Raw genomic sequence first — 19,754 nt, forward strand, 5'->3', positions numbered from 1 at the left:
TTTATTTCCTGGAATTTAACGAGCGTTTTGAAAAACGATCGTTTTAAAAACGACCATTTTTAAAAAACGAACTTTTTAAAAAAACGATCGTTTTTAAAAACGATCGTTTCGTTTTCGATTTTTCGAGGTCGTTTTCATAACGAAACGATCGTTTTTCTGAAAAATGAAAACGTTACCATCCCTAGATACAAATCATGACAATTCAATAAACAACATTAAAAGTAAAATTCTTGTGCCACTCTGTTGAAAAAAATGAAAAAATTCTATATTACAAGAGTTATATATACATCATATATATTACATCATGCAAAAACAAAGAGTTATATTGAGGTTGTGCTGCATAGCGATTAGAGGATGCTCGTTTACTGCATAGCGATAGCGGAGGCTCGTCTACAGCACAGCGGAGGCTTGGTCTGCCTAGCAAATCTGGGAGGCTCGTGTCTGCATGGCGGAGGCTTATTGCGTCCGGGGGTTCCCTCCCTCGTTTGGCCGACTTATTGCTAGTTATTAGACTGCTTAAATTTCACTGTACATTTGATATATTATCCATTGTAACACAGTACATAGCAAGAAATATTTATAGTTCCTTGGTACATATCAATATCCTAGTGTAGTCACGTACTGTCATTTTTTATATATATTCTCTAATATTAGGTTTTCTATATATATTCTCTAATATTAGGTTTTCTATATATATTCTCTAATATTAGGTTTTCTATATATATTCTCTAATATTAGGTTTTCTATATATATTCTCCAATATTAAGTTTTTTTAGAGCTTTGGTGCAGCTGAAGCCGCGGAGAATATTTCAGCAGAAGTATTCTAAACTTTAAATCTATTAACAGACAGATAAACAGAGAAACAGGCTGTTTTCTATTTGTATATTAACATGTTTTCGTGAAATAATTGTCTTAATTATTGTTAATGTTGTTGAAAGGTTTCCGATACATAATTTGTTTGGAAAAAAGAATGATAGTAAATAAAAAACATTTTTACATGTTTAGTCCATCCAATACAAAGTGTTTATACAGACGCACATAAACATATTTTATATTTCATATACAGAGACAACCATAGCTGAATAATTGTCTTTTTTTTAAAGCCTAGCATTCTCATGTTTCACACTATCGCATTGAACAAAAATTTTACTTTCAGAAAAAGTAATTTAAAGGATTTTTTTTGTAAAAAAAGTTCTACAAACTGTTTTTATATCTCTCTGATCTCTTTAATATCCTCTCTCTATCCTCTTACAGAACATTAAATACATTGTTTCTCCATTTGTAGGTTAAAATATGTTACCAAAATTGTTCTGTACAATAATCTTCATTATTATTGGTTAGTCCAAGTTTTAAATTCTGAGAGGAACTGTAAGCGTGATATCAAATGACCTTCCATTTTAACATTCCCTTTAATCTTGAACTGATCATGTCTCAGTGTCTGTATATATCTCTTAAATTCTGTGTAAAAAGCTGTAAAATTGAAGTGTACGCTAGCGTACTGTGTGAACTTAACACTATTGACATCACAATTTTTCCAGAAAAAAAAAACAGAATTTTCTTTTTCCAAAATTCAAATATGAGTACTATATTCTGGCACTTTTAGAAAATAAATATTAGTTTTCCGTAAATATAAAATAGTGTTTCTGTCAGAAATAAATAAAGAAAATCTTTAATCGCGGATCCCCTTCTTTAAATGAGTGTCACTTAAAATTGTGCTTACAGTCCCTTTTAGATTTAATAACATTTTATAAAGTTTAACTTCATTAGTCGCTACAATTTAGTAATAACAAAACTTTAAAATTTTTTTATTTTGGATATAAATCAATATAATTCAACATTTAAAATTTGATAAAAATAAACCTTAGAGTGCGGGCATCAACATCGTTAAAAACAACATTTATAAATTACTAAAATTTCTCATTTTAAGGAATTAAGTTCTGTCTCAAACTAACCATTATTGTTTATTATTGGCGACAGATTTTAAATCTTTTTCTTTGTCGTTGGGTTTCTGATAGATGTGTAACTTTGTGTTGCTGATCAAAGCCCCTAAAACATTACTATTTAATCTATAAAAAAACGTAATTAAGGAACTATAAACACTAAATTTTAATTTTCCAATCCTTTTATCATTGCAAACAACTGAAAATTTCAAATGTGAACTTTGTTAGATTAAATACTAAAAAATCGAAGTTTAAAAAATTAAAGATTATTAAGTTACAATTGATAAAGGGTTTAGAAAATATGAGTTTGTGGCGAGTTTTCAGTTTATCTAAAAAGCTTTGTAACTTTTTTTTAATCTTTAGCAAACAAAATCTGAAATCTCTGAATATTGTTTAGCTATTATTATGAACATGAAACCCCACTTATATCGGAAAACTTTTTTTTCAAATCTCGTAGTAGAGGTGTAGACAATAGAAACTTTACAACTTACACAACGACTAGATCTGTACATGAATTGTCTAATCTAGTAGGGGCCGGGTGTACAAACTACATAACAACTAGGCCTGTACATGAACTGTACTGTCTAATCTAGTAGGGGGTGTACAAACTAGACATCAACTAGGCCTGTACATAAACTGTACTGTCTAATCTAGTCGGGGGTGTAGAAACTTCTGGACGACTGGATGTGTACATGAACTCTGTACTGCAAAAGAAAACAATGAACAACAATACAAATCTTGAGAATATTCTTCAAACTCTACTAGGAAGAAGGTGAAATTCTAATTCTTAACTAATCCTTTAAAATACTGATATAATCCTTTAATGCTTCCTCACCCATTTCTTTCTATTCGAGGATTATATTTATGGACTCAGCTTTAATTGAATTCAATGATCTTACATTTGCGTTTCCTATTCACAACAGTACCCTTCCAGCCTTTGACTGACTAAAAATGTCAGACTTATCCTTGTGTATCTACACAAACACTTGTTATTGTAATTTGTAAGTTAGCGTACAGTTACAGTTTACGGCAATTCGGACACTACTTGAAAGATAAAAACACAGATTTCTCTAGCCTCGAGGATCAGTAAAAGGTTGAAAGGGCATTTCCAGCTCTTTGAATGAAGAGTCACTTAAAAATACGCATACAGTTACGCATATATAATAGAGGAATTGTGAATACGGATACAGTTGCGCATACATAATAGAGGAATTGTGAATACGGATACAGTTACGCATACATAATAGAGGAATTGTGAATACGGATACAGTTACGCATACATAATAGAGGAATTGTGAATACGGATACAGTTGCGCATACATAATAGAGGAATTGTGAATACGGATACAGTTGCGCATACATAATAGAGGAATTGTGAATACGGATACAGTTACGCATACATAATAGAGGAATTGTGAATACGCATAAAGTTACGCATACATAATAGAGGAATTGTGAATACGCATACAGTTACGCATACATAACAGAGGAATTGTGAATATGGATACAATTACGCATAAATAATAGAGGAATTGTGAATAGCAAAAAGGGTTGATTTTAATGAAAACCGTGATTGGACCGAAATGAACTCTGTTCTAGCTTTGTTTATCTCGTTCTTTAATCAATTCAAGCTTCATAATAAAAGTTAAAGAAATTTTCATTGCTCTTGAACTCTATTTAGTTGTACTGAGGTGAGGTTTGAAGGTTTAGAGTCTGATTTAACCAAACTTGGATTTCATCAAACCTATAATTCACAGGGAAACTAAACAAGCTATTTTCAAATATCTAGATTCTAGATTCACTAAACTATATTATATGTATATATATTTTCAAATATCTAGATTCTAGATTCACTAAACTTTATTATATATATATATATATATATTTAGCCGATTTTTATGAACATTAACTTTTAAAACGAGATTTTTTTTGGTGACTTGATCTTTTTCCGATTTGAAAATAGTGAAATTGGTAATGAATAAATTAGAAAATAAAAGGGTGGATATCAGTTAAACTAATTTTATCATTTATTTTCAAAACTATGGGCCTTCGACGTTTACCTACAAAGAGGATGAGACAATTACAGACGACTGTACGGAATGTTTACTGTCTGTTTTATGCATAGTTCCGGCTGTAAACCATAGAAAGACAATTTTCAAGGCTGAAGACTACATTTTACCTGAACATCAACATATTTTAAGAGTTTTAAGTCGTCTTTACAGTCTCATCATGTGCGGGTACCCCCGTAGAATATGTGCTCTTTGTAAACATTTTTTATACGAACATATTATTCACGGAGTTTTGTCGTGCACAAACTAAATAATTGTCCAAAATTGTTCTTCCTATACTCCAGCTTTATGGGTTTCACTGTATTATCAATCAATCAATCTTGTTTTGTTCTCTAGCCTGTATACTGGTTCACAAAATCAAACATGGGCGCCGTTACATTACAACTAAAGGAGACTCTAATAAATTATTGAAACCACGTTAAAAAAATGTTGTCTACAAATCTTTGGCCATTTTTCACACAAATGGGATGCGTAACAAAATCATAATGTTAGCTTTATTTTAGCAGGAGATCATTTCCTATAAATATGGTTTTATTTATAATGCGTACAAATTATTTTTAAAATTTAAATAGATTAAAACCAACTCATTTCAATATGTCGGTTTGTTTCGATTCTAAGCATTTTTGGACTTTTAAAAGGTTGCAGAAGTAAGAATTTTTTTTTCTTAATTAGGATATTTTTAATTTTCATAAATTATTTTGGATAGTGAATCTTTTTATTAACTTTTCTGCTCGTTTCCTTAAACTTTTCTTAAACTGTCAAATAAATTGAAAGTTTTTGTCGTTCAAGGAAAAAAGTAATAATTGAGGAAACTTCCTTTTAATAAATTAAGTCGTGTTTATTGGCTAGAATATCCGGAACAGCATTCGCTTAAACTCCTGCTTTAGATAAATATTTATAAAACAGCATACACTTTAACTCCTGTTTATTAGATATATATAAAGAACAGCATACAGTTCAACTCCTGTTTATTAGATAAATATTTATAGAACAGCATACAGTTCAACTCCTTTTTATTAGATAAATATTTAACGAACAGCACACAGTTCAACTCCTGTTTATTACATAAATATTTATAGAACAGCATACAGTTCAACTCCTGTTTATATTGTAGTAAAATGGGATTATTATCATTTAAATCTATTCTCAGCCAGGTGTAGTCTTTCTTAAGGTTGGCAGTTTTGGTGTTTATTGTGCTTGTTGGTTTACTTTGATATTTATTTTAAATTCTTTATTATTTTAAGTATATACTAGATATATAGATAGATTTCTTAAGTGCAAATACATTCCTTTTGTTAAAATTCTAAAAGCTTCAATGTTGTAATCTGAACCTAAAATGTGGAGTTTGTAAAAACAGTTATCAATAATCTTTTGCTTTTGTATTTTTATAGGAATTGCAGAATGGAATAATAATAATATATGAAAAATGGAAGATTGCAAAGNATTAATTGGATATTAAATAAAATTATGTTTTTTGTGAATAAAGATAGGAAAAGAACTGACAAAAAGGGAAACTTGAAACCTAAAAAGGCATTCAGTTGAAGACTTGAGACAAGTCAAGAAGATTTTTAAGAACCACCCCTTTTCATCAGTTCTTCCTTAGAATTAACCCATTCCTTGTTTATATTCTATTGAGAATAGAGGAATCTTACAGTAGTGTATATTTGGCACAAACACTACATATATATATTTTGTAGAGGAAACTATTGGTGTTTACAAACAAGTCTGTACAACACTACAGAAGAAATTTTCAGAAGGCTTGCAGGTAAAAATTTAGTAAAATACAGGGTGTCCCAAAAAACATAAATTTGGTAAAAATCTTTGACGTTTTTGAAATCAATTGAACATTTTCAATCAATTCATAAAAAAATGTTAAAGGGGATGGTGGAGATGGCATATTTGAGGTAAGGGGGTGGGGGGCTGCCTTCATTTTTGGTTCAAATCTTCCAATTTTTTGGCTGCACGCCTAATTAGTGATCGAAATTCCTAAAATAAAATAAAATAGAATTTGAATGACCTGTAATGACCTCCACAAATAGAAAATACTTCAACTATGGCTTAATGCATATCAAACGAAAGCTAGGAGCCCAGGGAACACAGTAGCAGCGACAAATCCAGTGTTTAACCTTCTAATGACCTCTTGTGACCTCTAATGACCTAAATGGCCTCCTAACTGTTAACTTGATTATTGTGCTACATACCTCTAACTGATCAATCAATCGATTGGAAATCCTCCATAAATTTTAAAAATGTAAAAATAAATTTAATTGAACCATGGTGATTGGTGAGTTCTACTATGCATAAGATCTTGTTTTTTTGGACACCCTGTACATCTTTTTCTGATTTGGACTATAGAAAGTTCCACAAAAGTCTGAGAAGTGTTAGGATTTCGAAATTTTTTTCTCTAATTATTTATTTATCTTGCAGTGCCGAGTTTTAATCGTGAAAGAAGATAAATGCATAGAAATAAACCAAAATCAATCGTTAGAAAGCAATTTTTTGGTTCGTTTTTCCTGGATATTATTTCTGCATAGTTTAAAAAAAATAAACTTGTACAGAATACAGTAATTAAATGTTATAACTTTGTTCACAGTATTTTTGTGGTTTCTTAAAAAGTCTTTTAAAAAAAAACTTTAAATATTAGTTTTATAAATTCTATTATACACAAGAGAAACCACAATTAAGAAAAATCAATTTTCAAAGAAAAGATTATTGATTTTTCATGGATCCTTGATCAGACAAAGCCTTTAAGGGAATCGGTTGGATTCAGATTTGACACTCTTTTAGGGTATCGTTGGGAATCAGTTTTGACATTCTTTTGGGGTATCGTTGGGAATCAGATTTGACACTCTTTAAGGGTATCGTTGGGAATCAGTTTTGACACTCTTTTAGGGTATTGTTGGGAATCAGTTTTGTCATTCTTTAGGGTTTCGTTGGGAATCAGATTTAACACTCTTTAAGGGTATCGTTGGGAATCAGTTTTGACACTCTTTAAGGGTATGGTTGGGAATCAGATTTGACACTCTTTTAGGGTATTGTTGGGAATCGGATTTGACACTCTTTTAGGGTATCGTTGGGAATGAGATTTGACACTCCTTTAGGGTATCGTTGGAAATGAGATTTGACACTCTTCAAGGGTATCGTTCGGGAATCATATTTGACACTCTTTAAGGGTATCGTTGGGAATCAGATTTGACACTCTTGAAGGGTATCGTTGGGAATCAGTTTTGACACTCTTTTAGGGTATAGTTGGGAATCAGATTTGACACTCTTTTAGGGTATTGTTGGGAATCAGATTTGACACTCTTTTAGGGTATCGTTGGGAATGAGATTTGGCACTCTTTTAGGGTATTGTTGGGAATCAGTTTTGACATTCTGTTGGGGTATCGTTGGGAATCAGATTTTACACTCTTTAAGGGTATCGTTGGGAATCAGATTTGACACTCTTTTAGGGTATCGTTGGGAATAAGATTTGACACTCTTTTAGGGTAAAGGTGGGAATCAGATTTGACACTATTTAAGGGTATCGTTGGGAATGAGATTTGACACTCTTTTAGGGTATAGTTGGGAATCAGTTTTGACATTCTTTTAGGGTAGCGTTGGGAATGAGATTTGACACTCTTTTAGGGTAACGTTGGGAATCAGATTTGACACTCTTCAAGGGTATCGTTGGGAATCAGATTTGACACTCTTTTAGGGTATCGTTGGGAATCATTTTTGACATTCTTTTAGGGTATCGTTGGGAAACAGATCTGACACTCTTTTAGGGTATAGTTGGGAATCAGATTTGACACTCTTTAAGAGTATGGTTGGGAATCAGATTTGCCAGTCTTTAAGGATATGGTTGGAAATCAGATTTGACAATCTTTAAGGATATAGATGGGAATCAGATTTGACACACTTTTAATTTACAATTTCTTTATTAAGATTCAAAAACTATTTGAAATTAAAAAATTAATAAACTTCAGATAATAATTTGTTATCAGGGGTTTGGTAAGGGAACTGACGGTCCCTCTGTGGACAGAAGATTAAAGAAAACCGGAGATTTTATTCTTGGTCAAACCTTAGCAGAGATAGGCAGGGGGTTACTGAAACAGTCGTCCAGTTCATGCTTAGCTCAGGTATTCATTCATTCATTCATTCATCCTTTCATTCATCCTTCTCTTTATTCTTCTCTCATTCTTTCATTCATTCAACATTTCATTAAACTTATACAGTGATAAATTCTGAACTAAAGCGGAAAAAATCAAAAAATAAATTTCAAATTTAAATTTTATTTGATTATTTTGTATAGGTTCTAGTCGAGGTTGGAGGCCTGTGTAACTGTCTAGCGCAGAATCAAGTGAACTACGATATATCAGTAGAACAGATTATTGTCGGCAAACTAGGGGTAGGGGAATTCATAAATTCATTCATGCATTCATTCATCCTTTCATTCATCCTTTCATTCATCCTTTCATTCATCCTTTCATTTGTTTATTTGTTTTTTCATTCATTTATTCGCCCATCCATTTATTTGTTCATTTGTTCATTCTTCCATTTGTTCATTTGTTCTATCATTTACTCGCTCAATCGTTTACTCGTTCAAACGTTAATTTGTTCAATCGTTCATTCATTCATTCATTTGTTTTTATCATAATTCTTTTAATTGTTCATTTTTCATTTGTCCATTAGTTTTTCTGTTTATTCGTTCATTCGTTCGTTCGTTAATACTTCCATTCGTTCATTCATTCATCCTTTTATTTGTTCATTCATTCATTCATCATTTTATTCATTCATCCTTCAATCCTTCCATTTGTCCTTTCGTTCATTTGTCCTTTCGTTTTTTTTCCGTTTGGCCATCTGTTTATTATTTATTTATTTTTAACTAAATGAGAGATTGCCGATTATATTGACATAAATGATATTAATGGTGACCTAATAATTTAGGAGGTTCTGTCAACTGATCTTCCTAACATACTGGCGGGCAGGAAACAGTTAGACAGATATATCTTGGAGCTGGATACTGCTAAGGCTAGGCTGGATAAAGCCAAAGAAGAAGAATTACACGGAGCTCCCGGAGTAGGAGCTCGGATAGACAGATTGGTTGAAGACCTGGATGATACTGCGAGGAAGGTGGAACAAACTAGGTAATATAATACAGCTGAGTGGTTGAATTAAACTACCAATAGTTCAACTACTTCTGTGATGATGACACAATAAGAGAAGCAATAATTAGATCCGTCTAATGCAGACCTACTGATAAACTAAATTCCACTTAGATATCCCCTGGTGGGCATTTTGTCGGGGATAAATTTAAATAAAATAGCAGCCATTTATCCTCAAATTTAAAAGTGCCCACGTTAGATATCGAGAATAAGGGTACAAGATTAACAATATTCTGCTTCAAAGTTCTAACCTCTGATTAGATTGGATTTTAGAATTGAATTACAGTGTAATAAAATCTTTGCTATTTGTAGAGATGTCCTGGCAGCAGACATGTTGGTTTTCCTGGCCCGGGATAGTGAGCTGGCCGGCATAGTAGCTCAATACCTGGAGTTCAGGGGTAATCTGAACCTGGATAATTCTACTCAGATTGGTGAAATGAAACCTAGGCTAGAAATGATAAGATCAACAAGACGTGGATTCCCCATATTTGGTTGTGCATTAAAGGATCATATTAGTTGGTTCAATCTGGAGAGTGGGATAGCATATCCTTTACAGCTTTGCATATCAAAACTGATTGAACTTGGTTAGTATTTTATTGGCACAAAAGCTTTAAATGTCTGATATCTTAAATTGTTGAATGCTTGAATGCTTGAACCCTTGCACGATTAATGCTTTAATCCTAGAACGCTTAAACACTTTAATGCTTGAACGCTTGAACGCTTGAACGCTTGAACGCTTGAAAGCTTAAACGCTTGAACGCTTGAACGCTTGAACGCTTAAACACTTAAACGCTTAAATGCTTAAACGCTTGAACACGCTTGAACGCTTGAACGCTTGAACGCTTGAACACTTGAACACTTGAACACTTGAACACTTGAACACTTAAACGCTTAAACGCTTAAACGCTTGAAGGGTTGATTGTTTAGACGCTTGAACGCTTAAACGCTTGAACGCATGAACGCATGAACGCATGAACGCTTGAACACTTGGATGCTTAAACGCATGAACGCTTGAACACTTGGATGCTTAAACGCTTGAATGCGTGAACGCTTGAACCCTTGAACACTTGAAGGCTTGAAGGGTTGATTGTTTATGAACGCATGAACGCATGAACGCTTGAACACTTGGATGCTTAAACGCATGAACGCTTGAACACTTGGATGCTTAAACGCTTGAATGCTTGAACCCTTGAACCCTTGAACACTTGAAGGCTTGAAGGGTTGATTGTTTAGACGCTTGAACGCTTGAATGCGTGAACGCTTGATCAATGAACACTTAAATGTTTGAACACTTCAATGCTTGTTCGCTTGAACGCTTATACACTTGAACACTTGAACGCTTGAACACTTGAACACTTAAACACTTGATTGCTTGGAGCACTTTGTTGTTGCATTTTTGCTGTAACATGTTTTGAACACTTAAATTCTCGACCACTGGAATTCCTAAACACATGATTTTCATAAGTTGAATGCAAAAGTCTTGAACGCTTGAACAATTGAAGACTTGTGTGCTTAAGCAATTGATTTATTTTATGCCACAATTTAAATATAATTATTCAATTAAGAATGCATAGAAATATTAATTGATTAAAAGAGCTTAAAGTAATCGTGATTTTAATAAAATGACTGTCAAGGGTTGGATGAGGAAGGCTTGTTCCGGCTTGCGGCGGGGTCAAGCAAGGTCAAACGTTTACGAGCAGAAATAGACGCCGGTCAGGCTACTTTATCTTCCTTGGAAGGATGTGATCACCATGTTCTAACTGCGATAATAAAAACATATCTAAGAGAGCTTCCTTCTCCTCTATTTGGAGGTGAACTGTATCAGGACTGGTTGGAGACTGCTAATCTCCAGGGGGAGGATAGGTTTGATGGTATCTGGAACCTTCTCCAGAGTGAGCATTTACCAAGAGATAACTATAGAAATATACATTATCTATTTAAGGTTAGAATCTAACAATCAATTAATTAAACATGTGCTCAAACAGTTTAGCAATTAATCCAATGATTTATCAATTAATAAAACAATTTATCAATTATTTAAACAATTTTTTAACTAATCAAACAATTTATCAATCAATCAAACAATTTATCAATTATTCAAACAACTTCTCAATTAATCAAACACTATTAACCAAACTGTTTTTAAAATAGTCAAACAAATTATGAATTATTCAGAAAATTTATTGATTAATCTAACGATTTATCATTCAAACGATTTATCAATTAATCAAATAAATTATCAATAAATCAAACAACTGATCAATTAATCCAACTATTTATCAATAAAACAATTTATCAATCAAATTATTGATCAATCAATCAATCAAAAAATTCAACAAGTAATTAAATATATAGATAAATTTAGCTTTTCTGTCTGTTTGTTTGTTTTTTGTTTGTTTGTATCAAATAAACGTCAAAACGGCTGAACCGCATGTGACCCCAGCCGGAAAGGTTTATGAATCATCAAAATTTTAAAAATTTGTATTTAAAAGTTTTTATTTTAGTAAAATTTTGAAAATGCGCCAAACAATGAAATCTGCAAACTCACAGATAAAGTCACAATTAAAAGTTGAAATAGAAGATGTGCACGAAGCGCCCTAAAAGCCTTGATATTTCAGTTTATCTAAAAATTAGCAAAACTATCAATAATTTAACAAATTATCAAATGATCAATTAGTTTTTCAATTAATCAAACAATTTATCTACCTTAAAATATATCAATCAAACAATTTATCAATTAATCAAATAGTTTATCAATTGATTTAACAATTTATCAATTTATCAGTTTACAATTAATCAAACAATTTATCAATCAATCAAGCAGTTAATCAATTAATCTTTCAATTCATCGATTAATCAAACAGTTTATCCATTAATCAAACAATCCATTAAATAAAAGATTAATCAATCAAACAATACATTAATTAATTAAGCAGTTTATCAATTATTTCATCAATAAATCAAATAATTTGTCAACTTTTCCAACAATTAATAAATTATCAAGCACTATCAATTAATCCAACAATGTATCTATTTATCAATTAATCTAATATTATATCTATCGTTTTATCCAGCTATCCATTTATTTGCCTATCCATTCATGCATTTCTATCTATTCATGAATTTCTATCTATCTATGCTTCTATATATTGTATCTATTTATCTATTTCAGTTTCTGCATGAAGTTACCAGATACTCTGAAAAGAACAAGATGACAGCTTCCAATCTTGCAATAGTTATTACTCCCAATGTGATATGGTCAACCAATGATGTCCAGGATGTGATGGATGTTGGTGTTGGTGGTGTTCTTGCCCAGGTAGTTGAACTGATAATTCTGCAGCAGAGCTGGTTCTTCCAGAACGAGAAGGAGATTGTTTGGTCAGAGCATTTAAATCCTCTTGGAGCTTGTTCGCCGTCTGTTAACCATGAAGTTGTTCCTTCCCTAATGGTAGGCACAACTGTTTAGGTCCTCTGATATCCAGAGATCAAGATCGGTAGAAGGACAGAAGATCCTCCAGCATCCTACCCAGCCTCCTCCTAAACCTCCGACCTCTCGAGGTTCAGAACCTTGTTCTAGCTCATCAACTGAACCAGGATCTAGATCATCCCTGGATACTCCTTCTCCTAGGTAACTGGTAACACAAAAATAAAATTGCCCTAAAAGATCTTTTTTTCCGCAAATTCAAACCCAACCCAACCTTAAATAACATACCCAACATAAAAGGGGAAGGATAAATTTCATTAAGGGGTGTGGATGGTTTTTATAAATATAAAACGCTTAATCGATATACTCCTCTGAATATATAAAGGAATCTCTGTTTGTCTGATTGTTTGTATGTCCGATCTTAACTCATGAACCCCTGGATTTGCCTCAAAATTTAATTGGGGAGCTCGGGAGTACCAGAAGAATGTTCTTAACTTGATTTTAAGTTGAGTGGGTCCACTTTTATAGGGAAAAAAAGCTAATATCGTAATTTAAGACCTGTAGCAAATCTAGGAGCAGCTGTGTCCATCTATCTATGTTATCTATGATTTAGTTTCGTACCCTGACCGGCCCGACCGGTCAACCTATTTACCTGTTATCAATAAATTAGTACAATATCAATCGCTGTTCAATACGGACGGAATTAGCCTGGGTAGGCTGTTAGTTTTATATCGTGGCTGTTTAGCTGTTAGTATAGTCAGGATTGACTGAAGGATTAGAGTTTGAGACAAAGTTAGCGGGGCCTAGATTGTTACAGACCTAGCGGCAGTAACTATGAGTAACCCGGGCAACGCTGAGTTCCCTAGTTTCATGTATCCGTAGTTTTATTTTGAAATATTAAATGTTTAGAGTTGATTCAACTCGGGATCTGAACGAGAACTCTTTACGGTCTGTTACTGGGGTCGATACAGTACATACAGTACACGGACAGATTATAAACACTGGCGGAGTGTACAGTGTTCAAGGAAGCCTGTATCCTGAACTAGAGAAGTTAGAGATAGAGGCTGCAGAGGTGTTTTTTATGCATTTTTTCATTAATTTATTTATTTATTCATTTTTTCATTTATTTATTTATTTATTCATCCTTTTATGTATTTATTTATTAATTTATTCATTCATTCATTCATTCTTTCATCCTAATATTTAGTTTTTTATTCACCCTATTATCCTAATTTATTCATTTTATTCATTTCTTTTTCATCCTTTTTCGCACATTTATTCCTTTATTAATTAAATTTGTAATTTGTTATGCTTGAATTCATTTTATCATCTTTAACAAGATTTTTGATCGTGAACAGGAAAGTAATTTTTATTTTTATTTTCAACAAGAAATTAGTTTTGATTACATTTTTAAATATTAAAAGGAGATTACTTTTAATTTTATTATTCATTTTTATTAAATTTTGAATTCAATTTTTTAATAGGAAGTAAATCGCATGTTCCCTGTCCCGGCTCCAAGAAATTCTAAACCTGCTCTTCCTTCTAAACCTGAAGGTTTAACTAGGTAACTAACTAAACCTCTAAACCTAAAGGTCTTACAAGGTAACAACTAAACCTCTAAACCTCAAGGTTTATCAAGGTAACAACTAAACCTCTAAACCTGAAGGTTTTACAAGGTAACAACTAAACCTCTAAACCTGAAGGTTTAACAAGGAACAATGGAAATATTAATTTATTTGGGGGGAAAAGCTTCGCATAAAATTTTATTTCTGTCATAAATTTGACGGAAAAATACTTTTTGTTTTACAAATAATTAAATAGTGTTTAAACTGATGTAAAGATTGCACTGCAATCTCCTTGTTTTTGGTTCGAAGAGACTGAAGGGGTAATTTTACGCGACTTGTCAGATTCACACTGAAATCTTTGTCTGATTAAACAAATCATTTTCAAGTGTGATTTTTCTACTAAACGATTTGTGGATTTATTTTAAAGAAACCATTGAAGAAATGGTTCAATTTTTTTTCAAGTTAAATAAAATAAAAAACGAAGGAAACCGTTGTGAATCGGGCAAAGTCCTTAAAATTGCACCTACAGTCCTTTAAATCAAACCTGAGCTGGGAACTTTAGAATGGTGGATATAGAGATTAATGCTTAATCCTCTCTTTTTCTTAATCTCGAGACTAACTTAACCTTGTTCTTGTATCCTGAAAACTGGATAACATTCAACCAATAAGAGTCCCGTATTATAAGCCGGTAAATTTGAAATTTTGCTCGCCATTTAAGATTAATATACAGAAACGGGAAGGACTCTCAATTTAAAAAAACCGGTTTTTGATTTTTCTGTTTTATATCCAAAAAAGCGTGGATTAAGCATGACATTACAAGTGTCCACATTGGATATACGGATTAAGCAGTCAGGATTAATGGTATCCCATTCTAAAGTTCCCAGCTCTGCTGTGTGGCATCTTGATTAAAGAAAAGACGGTTAAATGAGCTTTGAGGTTATTTTGATAAATCGCTCAATATAATAATGTTAAATAATAATTGATAATAATGTTAATTTGATTATTGCTTAAATTTATTTAATAATGAGTGTTGGATAATTCTACATTTGTACATTAGTTAGTTCTTGGCCATTGGCCGACCCCCTGTTGGCATATGTAAGAAAAAGGTCTTTAGCACTTAAAGGGACTGTAAGCTTAATTTCAAGGGACCCACCATGCATAAAGGGGAAAGTCCGATTTTCTATGGTACCCTTTAATCCTTTGTGTTTTCGTCGTGTACAGAGATATGTGTGTGTAAAGTTACCTGTACGCTTGTTTTCAGCTGAAAATGCCGGTGGGCGCTGTACTGTACTGTATTGAGATGAGACTGTACGTACACAGTGTACACACCGTCATTTTCAGTTGACTGGAAGCGTTTAGGTAACTTTACACAAACATATCTCTGTACACGACGAACACAAAGGTTTTAAGGGTACCATTGTTAATCGGGAATTTCCCTCTTTGAACGGAGGGTCACTTTAAATTACGCGTGCAGTCCCTTTAAACACAATCAGATTCAAGAATCCGTAACCCATTCATAACATCGTTGTTAGAGACCTTTCAAAGAAACTGTGAGAGTAATTTCAAGTGAATCTCTATGGAAAGATGTCAATGCACGGTTCACTGCAAAGGTACCCCTTGAAGACTTTGTCTGATCAATTATGAATTAGATATGAATGTTTATATTGTTTAACAGATTATTTCAATTGTGGCTTAAACACCTTAAACCCTAGAAAAACGACAATATTTTTCACGTTTCTGATCAGATAAAGGTTTCAAGGGTACCGATGTGAATTGTACATTGCCATCTTTGCATGTTAAGTGTCGTTTGAAATTATAAGTTAATTATAGACAATAACGGGTCAAAAACAACCTTGTTGTTACCAATGGTTTATCACGTGAAAACCCGGTTTTGTTCCTCTAGCCAAACCAAATATTCCCGAATTTTTTTTCAAAATTATTTTTGATTTTTTGTTTTCTTACAAAATAATACAAATTTTGTCATTGATTTTGTGTAGCCTGTTAAAAACAAAAAACTTGATTCAATGTTAATAATAATATATTATTAGAGAAAAATATTTAAACTTGTAAATCCTGTTAACCCAATTGTTTGTAAAGGGGGGGGGCAAACCCTTCCATGACATAAAAGTTGCCCCCCCTCTCTTGTACCAATGAAAGCATTTCTAAGAAACCGAGCACTGCAACTTTTTATCTTCATTTTGTAGATTTTCAGAATTCTTTTCCTTGCATATTTTTTTGGAAGTAGAATAACATCAACTCTTTAAAATATTATAAACAATGCACAAAATGTGTCAAGTGTGGAAAATTTATACTTCTTAAGTTTTTTTACATAAATTAATTTTGATTTTGGCGGTCACTTACTTTAACAACTCACGCAACGAAATTAATAATACAAATGTACAATGTAATTAATTTTGTTTCACCAGTTCGTTAAATATTACAGATTTTCAATTTAAAAGCTGAGTTTAATCATCTTCTTCTATTAAATCCTCCGATATACAGGGATACTCACAAAGAATGAGACATCAGAGTTTATCCAGTCGTTGTTCTCACACTTTAGGTTCCATGGTGTAAATTTGTTTTATCTTTGACAAGTGATCTGTCATAGATAGAAGTCTAAATTTAACCATAAGTTAGTTTAATTCTAAGCGTTTTAGGTCGTCGTTAAAGTCTCCTCCATTGTGGGTTAACCTGTACTTGTTTGTCTTTGAGAATTTGCTTCCAGTGTAATAATTAAAATTTAGTTAAAAGGGAATGTTCGCGAAAAGGGATCGGCAGCACAGGATCAATGAATTCTAACTGTTTTTTGTTATTGCTGATCCAATATGGCCTTTTCTTTTCGCTTTTGTTCCCTTTAATATTGATGAAATACATATCTAATGCTTAAATATTATGTACAATTTGTGTACACTGTACATTGACCTGTAGGGATTGTTATGTTTATATGTAATACGTGTACACTGTACATTGATCTGTAGAGATTGTTATGTTTATATGTATTTTGATCAAAACTTTATCATCTTATTTATGATCTTGCACCATAGAAATTTACCAATTAAAAGGATACGTTGCCAATTTGGAGGAAACCTTGCTATGTTTTCGGGGGAAACCTACCAACCATAAGAACAACTTTTACCAATTTGCATCAGAGATAAACTTCATAGTTTACACACCCTGCTGTAAATGGACAATCAGCAGGGGTGATGATAGTTCTCTACCTGTGTGCTCAGTTAGCTGTACTGTACACTTACAACTGTTTACTAATATTGATATACTACAGGTTAGACCAGAATCTCCTTTTAATAAACAAATATGCAGTACGCCCTTGTTATTAGTAAAGGATTGGCGTACATCATCACTCTATACACTATAACCTCGTTGACCATTAGACATTAGGTCATAACACCTAAACCTTTTCTTTGGAATATAATGATAGGCAGTCAACTGAGTTATAATCTCAATTTTCAGAATTTAAAGGAATTTTGAACAAATCCGACTTTATGGAATCTGAGAAATCGAGTACATTTACAGGTCTACAATTTTTTCCCCCTACTAAACTTTATAGGGGGGGAGGGGCTCTGAATGCAACACAGGTACACAAGCGTAGATGAAGAAAAACAGCTATTACTTTGGCTCTCAATGCCACACAGGCATAGCTATCAAACACGATATTATTTCGGCTCTAAATGCCACACAGGGACACAAGCGTAGCAATCAAACAAGCTATTACTTCGGCTCTAAATGCCACACAGGGACACTAGAATAGCTATCAAACAAGCTATTATTTCGACTCTAAATGCCACACAGGGACACAAGCGTAGCAATCAAACAAGCTATTACTTCGGCTCTAAATGCCACACAGGGACACGAGCATAGCTATCAAACAAGCTATTACTTCGGCTCTAAATGTCACACAGGGACACAAGCATAGCTATCAAACAAGCTATTACTTCGGCTCTAAATGCCACACAGGGACACAAGAGTAGCTATCAAACAAGCTATTAATCGATCTTTTTCCTACACTGAGGTAATCAAAGCGTAGTTTTGATTCTAACTAGCTATATTTAAGGTTTGATAGGTTACACGTTTAATTGATAGACATAATTACAATTCCTACGCTGTTATCTATATCACAAGGTTAAGGCAATCATGTTACGTATTACAGCACAGTTGAAATAGGCGCATTTAAGATGTACATATTTATAGGATTAGGTAGGATAGATATAATTTAGTTAAGCTATCTCCACACATGTTTATAAGTTGAATGTATGAATTAAAAGGGGTTTAAGCTAACCATGCTACGTATTTATCTGAAACGCAGTTTACGTAGAAGTTTACAAAAATAAATAATTATGTACAATATTTATTACATTCTGAGCTAATTTGTCAAGAAACAGAATTCAAAGTGTAATTATATCAAGTGTAACTAAATGAAATGAAACTTAATGGATATAAACTCCGGTTTACAGGGGATAACATCCATTGTTTACAGGATAAACTCCATTGTTCACATGTTAAACTTCAAGGTTTACATGATAAACTCCACGGTTTAGACAATTAATTCCATAGTTTAGATGACCTGCGAAAATTGATAATATATCTATATATTTCACCCAAACATTTTTCTTTTTTCTATCAGATGATGCGTTTTCATTGATTAAGTGTCATAAGCTTAATCTTATTGAGATAAACGGCAAATGAATTAATATACAAGAGACCGAACGCAACTTGCCCTGGCTGCTCCCTGCATCCCCTAAACGTCTCTCCTCTGCCCCTGAACAACCCCCCCTCTCCTCCGGTGCCCCTGGACCCCCAATATTCTCCTCTGCCACTGGACCACCCACTCTTTAAGTTGCTTGATCCGAGCTGATACAACATGTTCTGTGTACATGCATTCAGTCGTACCGTCCAGACCAGTGTACAGCCGACCCAGCACGTAACAAATGTAGCCTGCTATCATCACAGTGGGACCCCTCTATCATCTTCTCAAACAGGGTCCCCTTCCGTTTTACCCCCCTTTCATCCTGGACCCCCAACATTCCACTCTGCCTCCGAACCCCCCAATATTCTCCTCTGCTCCTGGACCCCTCTATCTTTTAAAACCGGGTCCCCTTCCATTTCACCCTCCACCTTTCCTTTCTTCTGCTGCCCCTGGACCCTGGCCCCCCTTTCTTCTGCTGTCCCTGGACCCTGGCCCCACTTTCCTCTGCTGCCCCTGCAGATGCCCCCTCCTCTATCCTTCTCTGCCACTGAATCCTCCCCTGTTGTCCTCCACTGCCCCTGGACCCCCCCCTCTGTCCTCCGGTGCCCCTGGAGGCCTGGCTAAGGCAGCGGCTTGTCCTCAGTATTGATTCAACCTCTGCCAGGAGCGGAGCAACCTCCGTCATTCATTCAGTTCATCCTCCACCTTCCATCCTTCATTAATAGTGATATAAATACAGACACGCCCTATAGTGTTATAAATACAGCGAGGTAGGCGTGTCAATGCAGAGTGGGGGGGGGGAGGAGTGAGAGAGGGGGTGATAAGTTTTTAAAGTTTAAGAACATAATATAAATATATGTAAATGACGATTCTGTTGAGAAAGCCAGAATATTTCTGAAAACCTTCC

The 19,754-nt window shown here is 33.6% G+C and overlaps 2 protein-coding genes and 3 long non-coding RNA genes across 5 annotated transcripts in view; all 5 read left to right on the top strand.

The window, feature by feature from the left end:
• Positions 1–1,004, top strand: part of LOC111714939 (uncharacterized) — a 2,625-nt gene extending 1,621 nt beyond the window's left edge. The window contains exon 2 of the long non-coding RNA XR_002768126.1: positions 777–1,004. This is a non-coding gene — a long non-coding RNA (uncharacterized LOC111714939). The remainder of the gene's footprint in view (positions 1–776) is intronic.
• Positions 1,005–1,205: 201 nt separating this feature from the next.
• Positions 1,206–3,697, top strand: LOC111714941 (uncharacterized). The gene is made up of 3 exons (XR_002768127.1): positions 1,206–1,336; positions 2,595–2,712; positions 3,622–3,697. It is a non-coding gene; the product is annotated as an uncharacterized LOC111714941 (long non-coding RNA).
• Positions 3,698–5,706: 2,009 nt separating this feature from the next.
• On the top strand, positions 5,707–12,622 carry LOC111714940 (rho GTPase-activating protein 17; the record flags this gene model as incomplete). Its single annotated transcript, XM_023490176.1, is given in 7 exon segments — positions 5,707–5,774; positions 7,996–8,130; positions 8,304–8,399; positions 8,939–9,138; positions 9,469–9,740; positions 10,791–11,098; positions 12,329–12,622. Coding segments are annotated over 7 exon segments (1,373 nt in total), but the record flags the coding sequence as incomplete, so codon positions are not given.
• Positions 12,623–14,322: 1,700 nt separating this feature from the next.
• LOC111714938 (uncharacterized) lies at positions 14,323–17,033 on the top strand. The gene is made up of 2 exons (XR_002768125.1): positions 14,323–15,755; positions 15,947–17,033. It is a non-coding gene; the product is annotated as an uncharacterized LOC111714938 (long non-coding RNA).
• Positions 17,034–19,550: 2,517 nt separating this feature from the next.
• Positions 19,551–19,754, top strand: part of LOC111714929 (uncharacterized) — an 18,274-nt gene continuing 18,070 nt past the window's right edge. Inside the window, exon 1 of the mRNA XM_023490168.1 lies at positions 19,551–19,617. The gene's annotated coding sequence lies outside the window, so the exon portion shown is untranslated. The remainder of the gene's footprint in view (positions 19,618–19,754) is intronic.

The sequence above is a fragment of the Eurytemora carolleeae genome, unplaced genomic scaffold, assembly GCF_000591075.1.
Source record: "Eurytemora carolleeae unplaced genomic scaffold, Eaff_2.0 scaffold951, whole genome shotgun sequence".
In the NCBI taxonomy this organism is placed as follows: Eukaryota; Metazoa; Arthropoda; class Copepoda; order Calanoida; family Temoridae; genus Eurytemora; species Eurytemora carolleeae.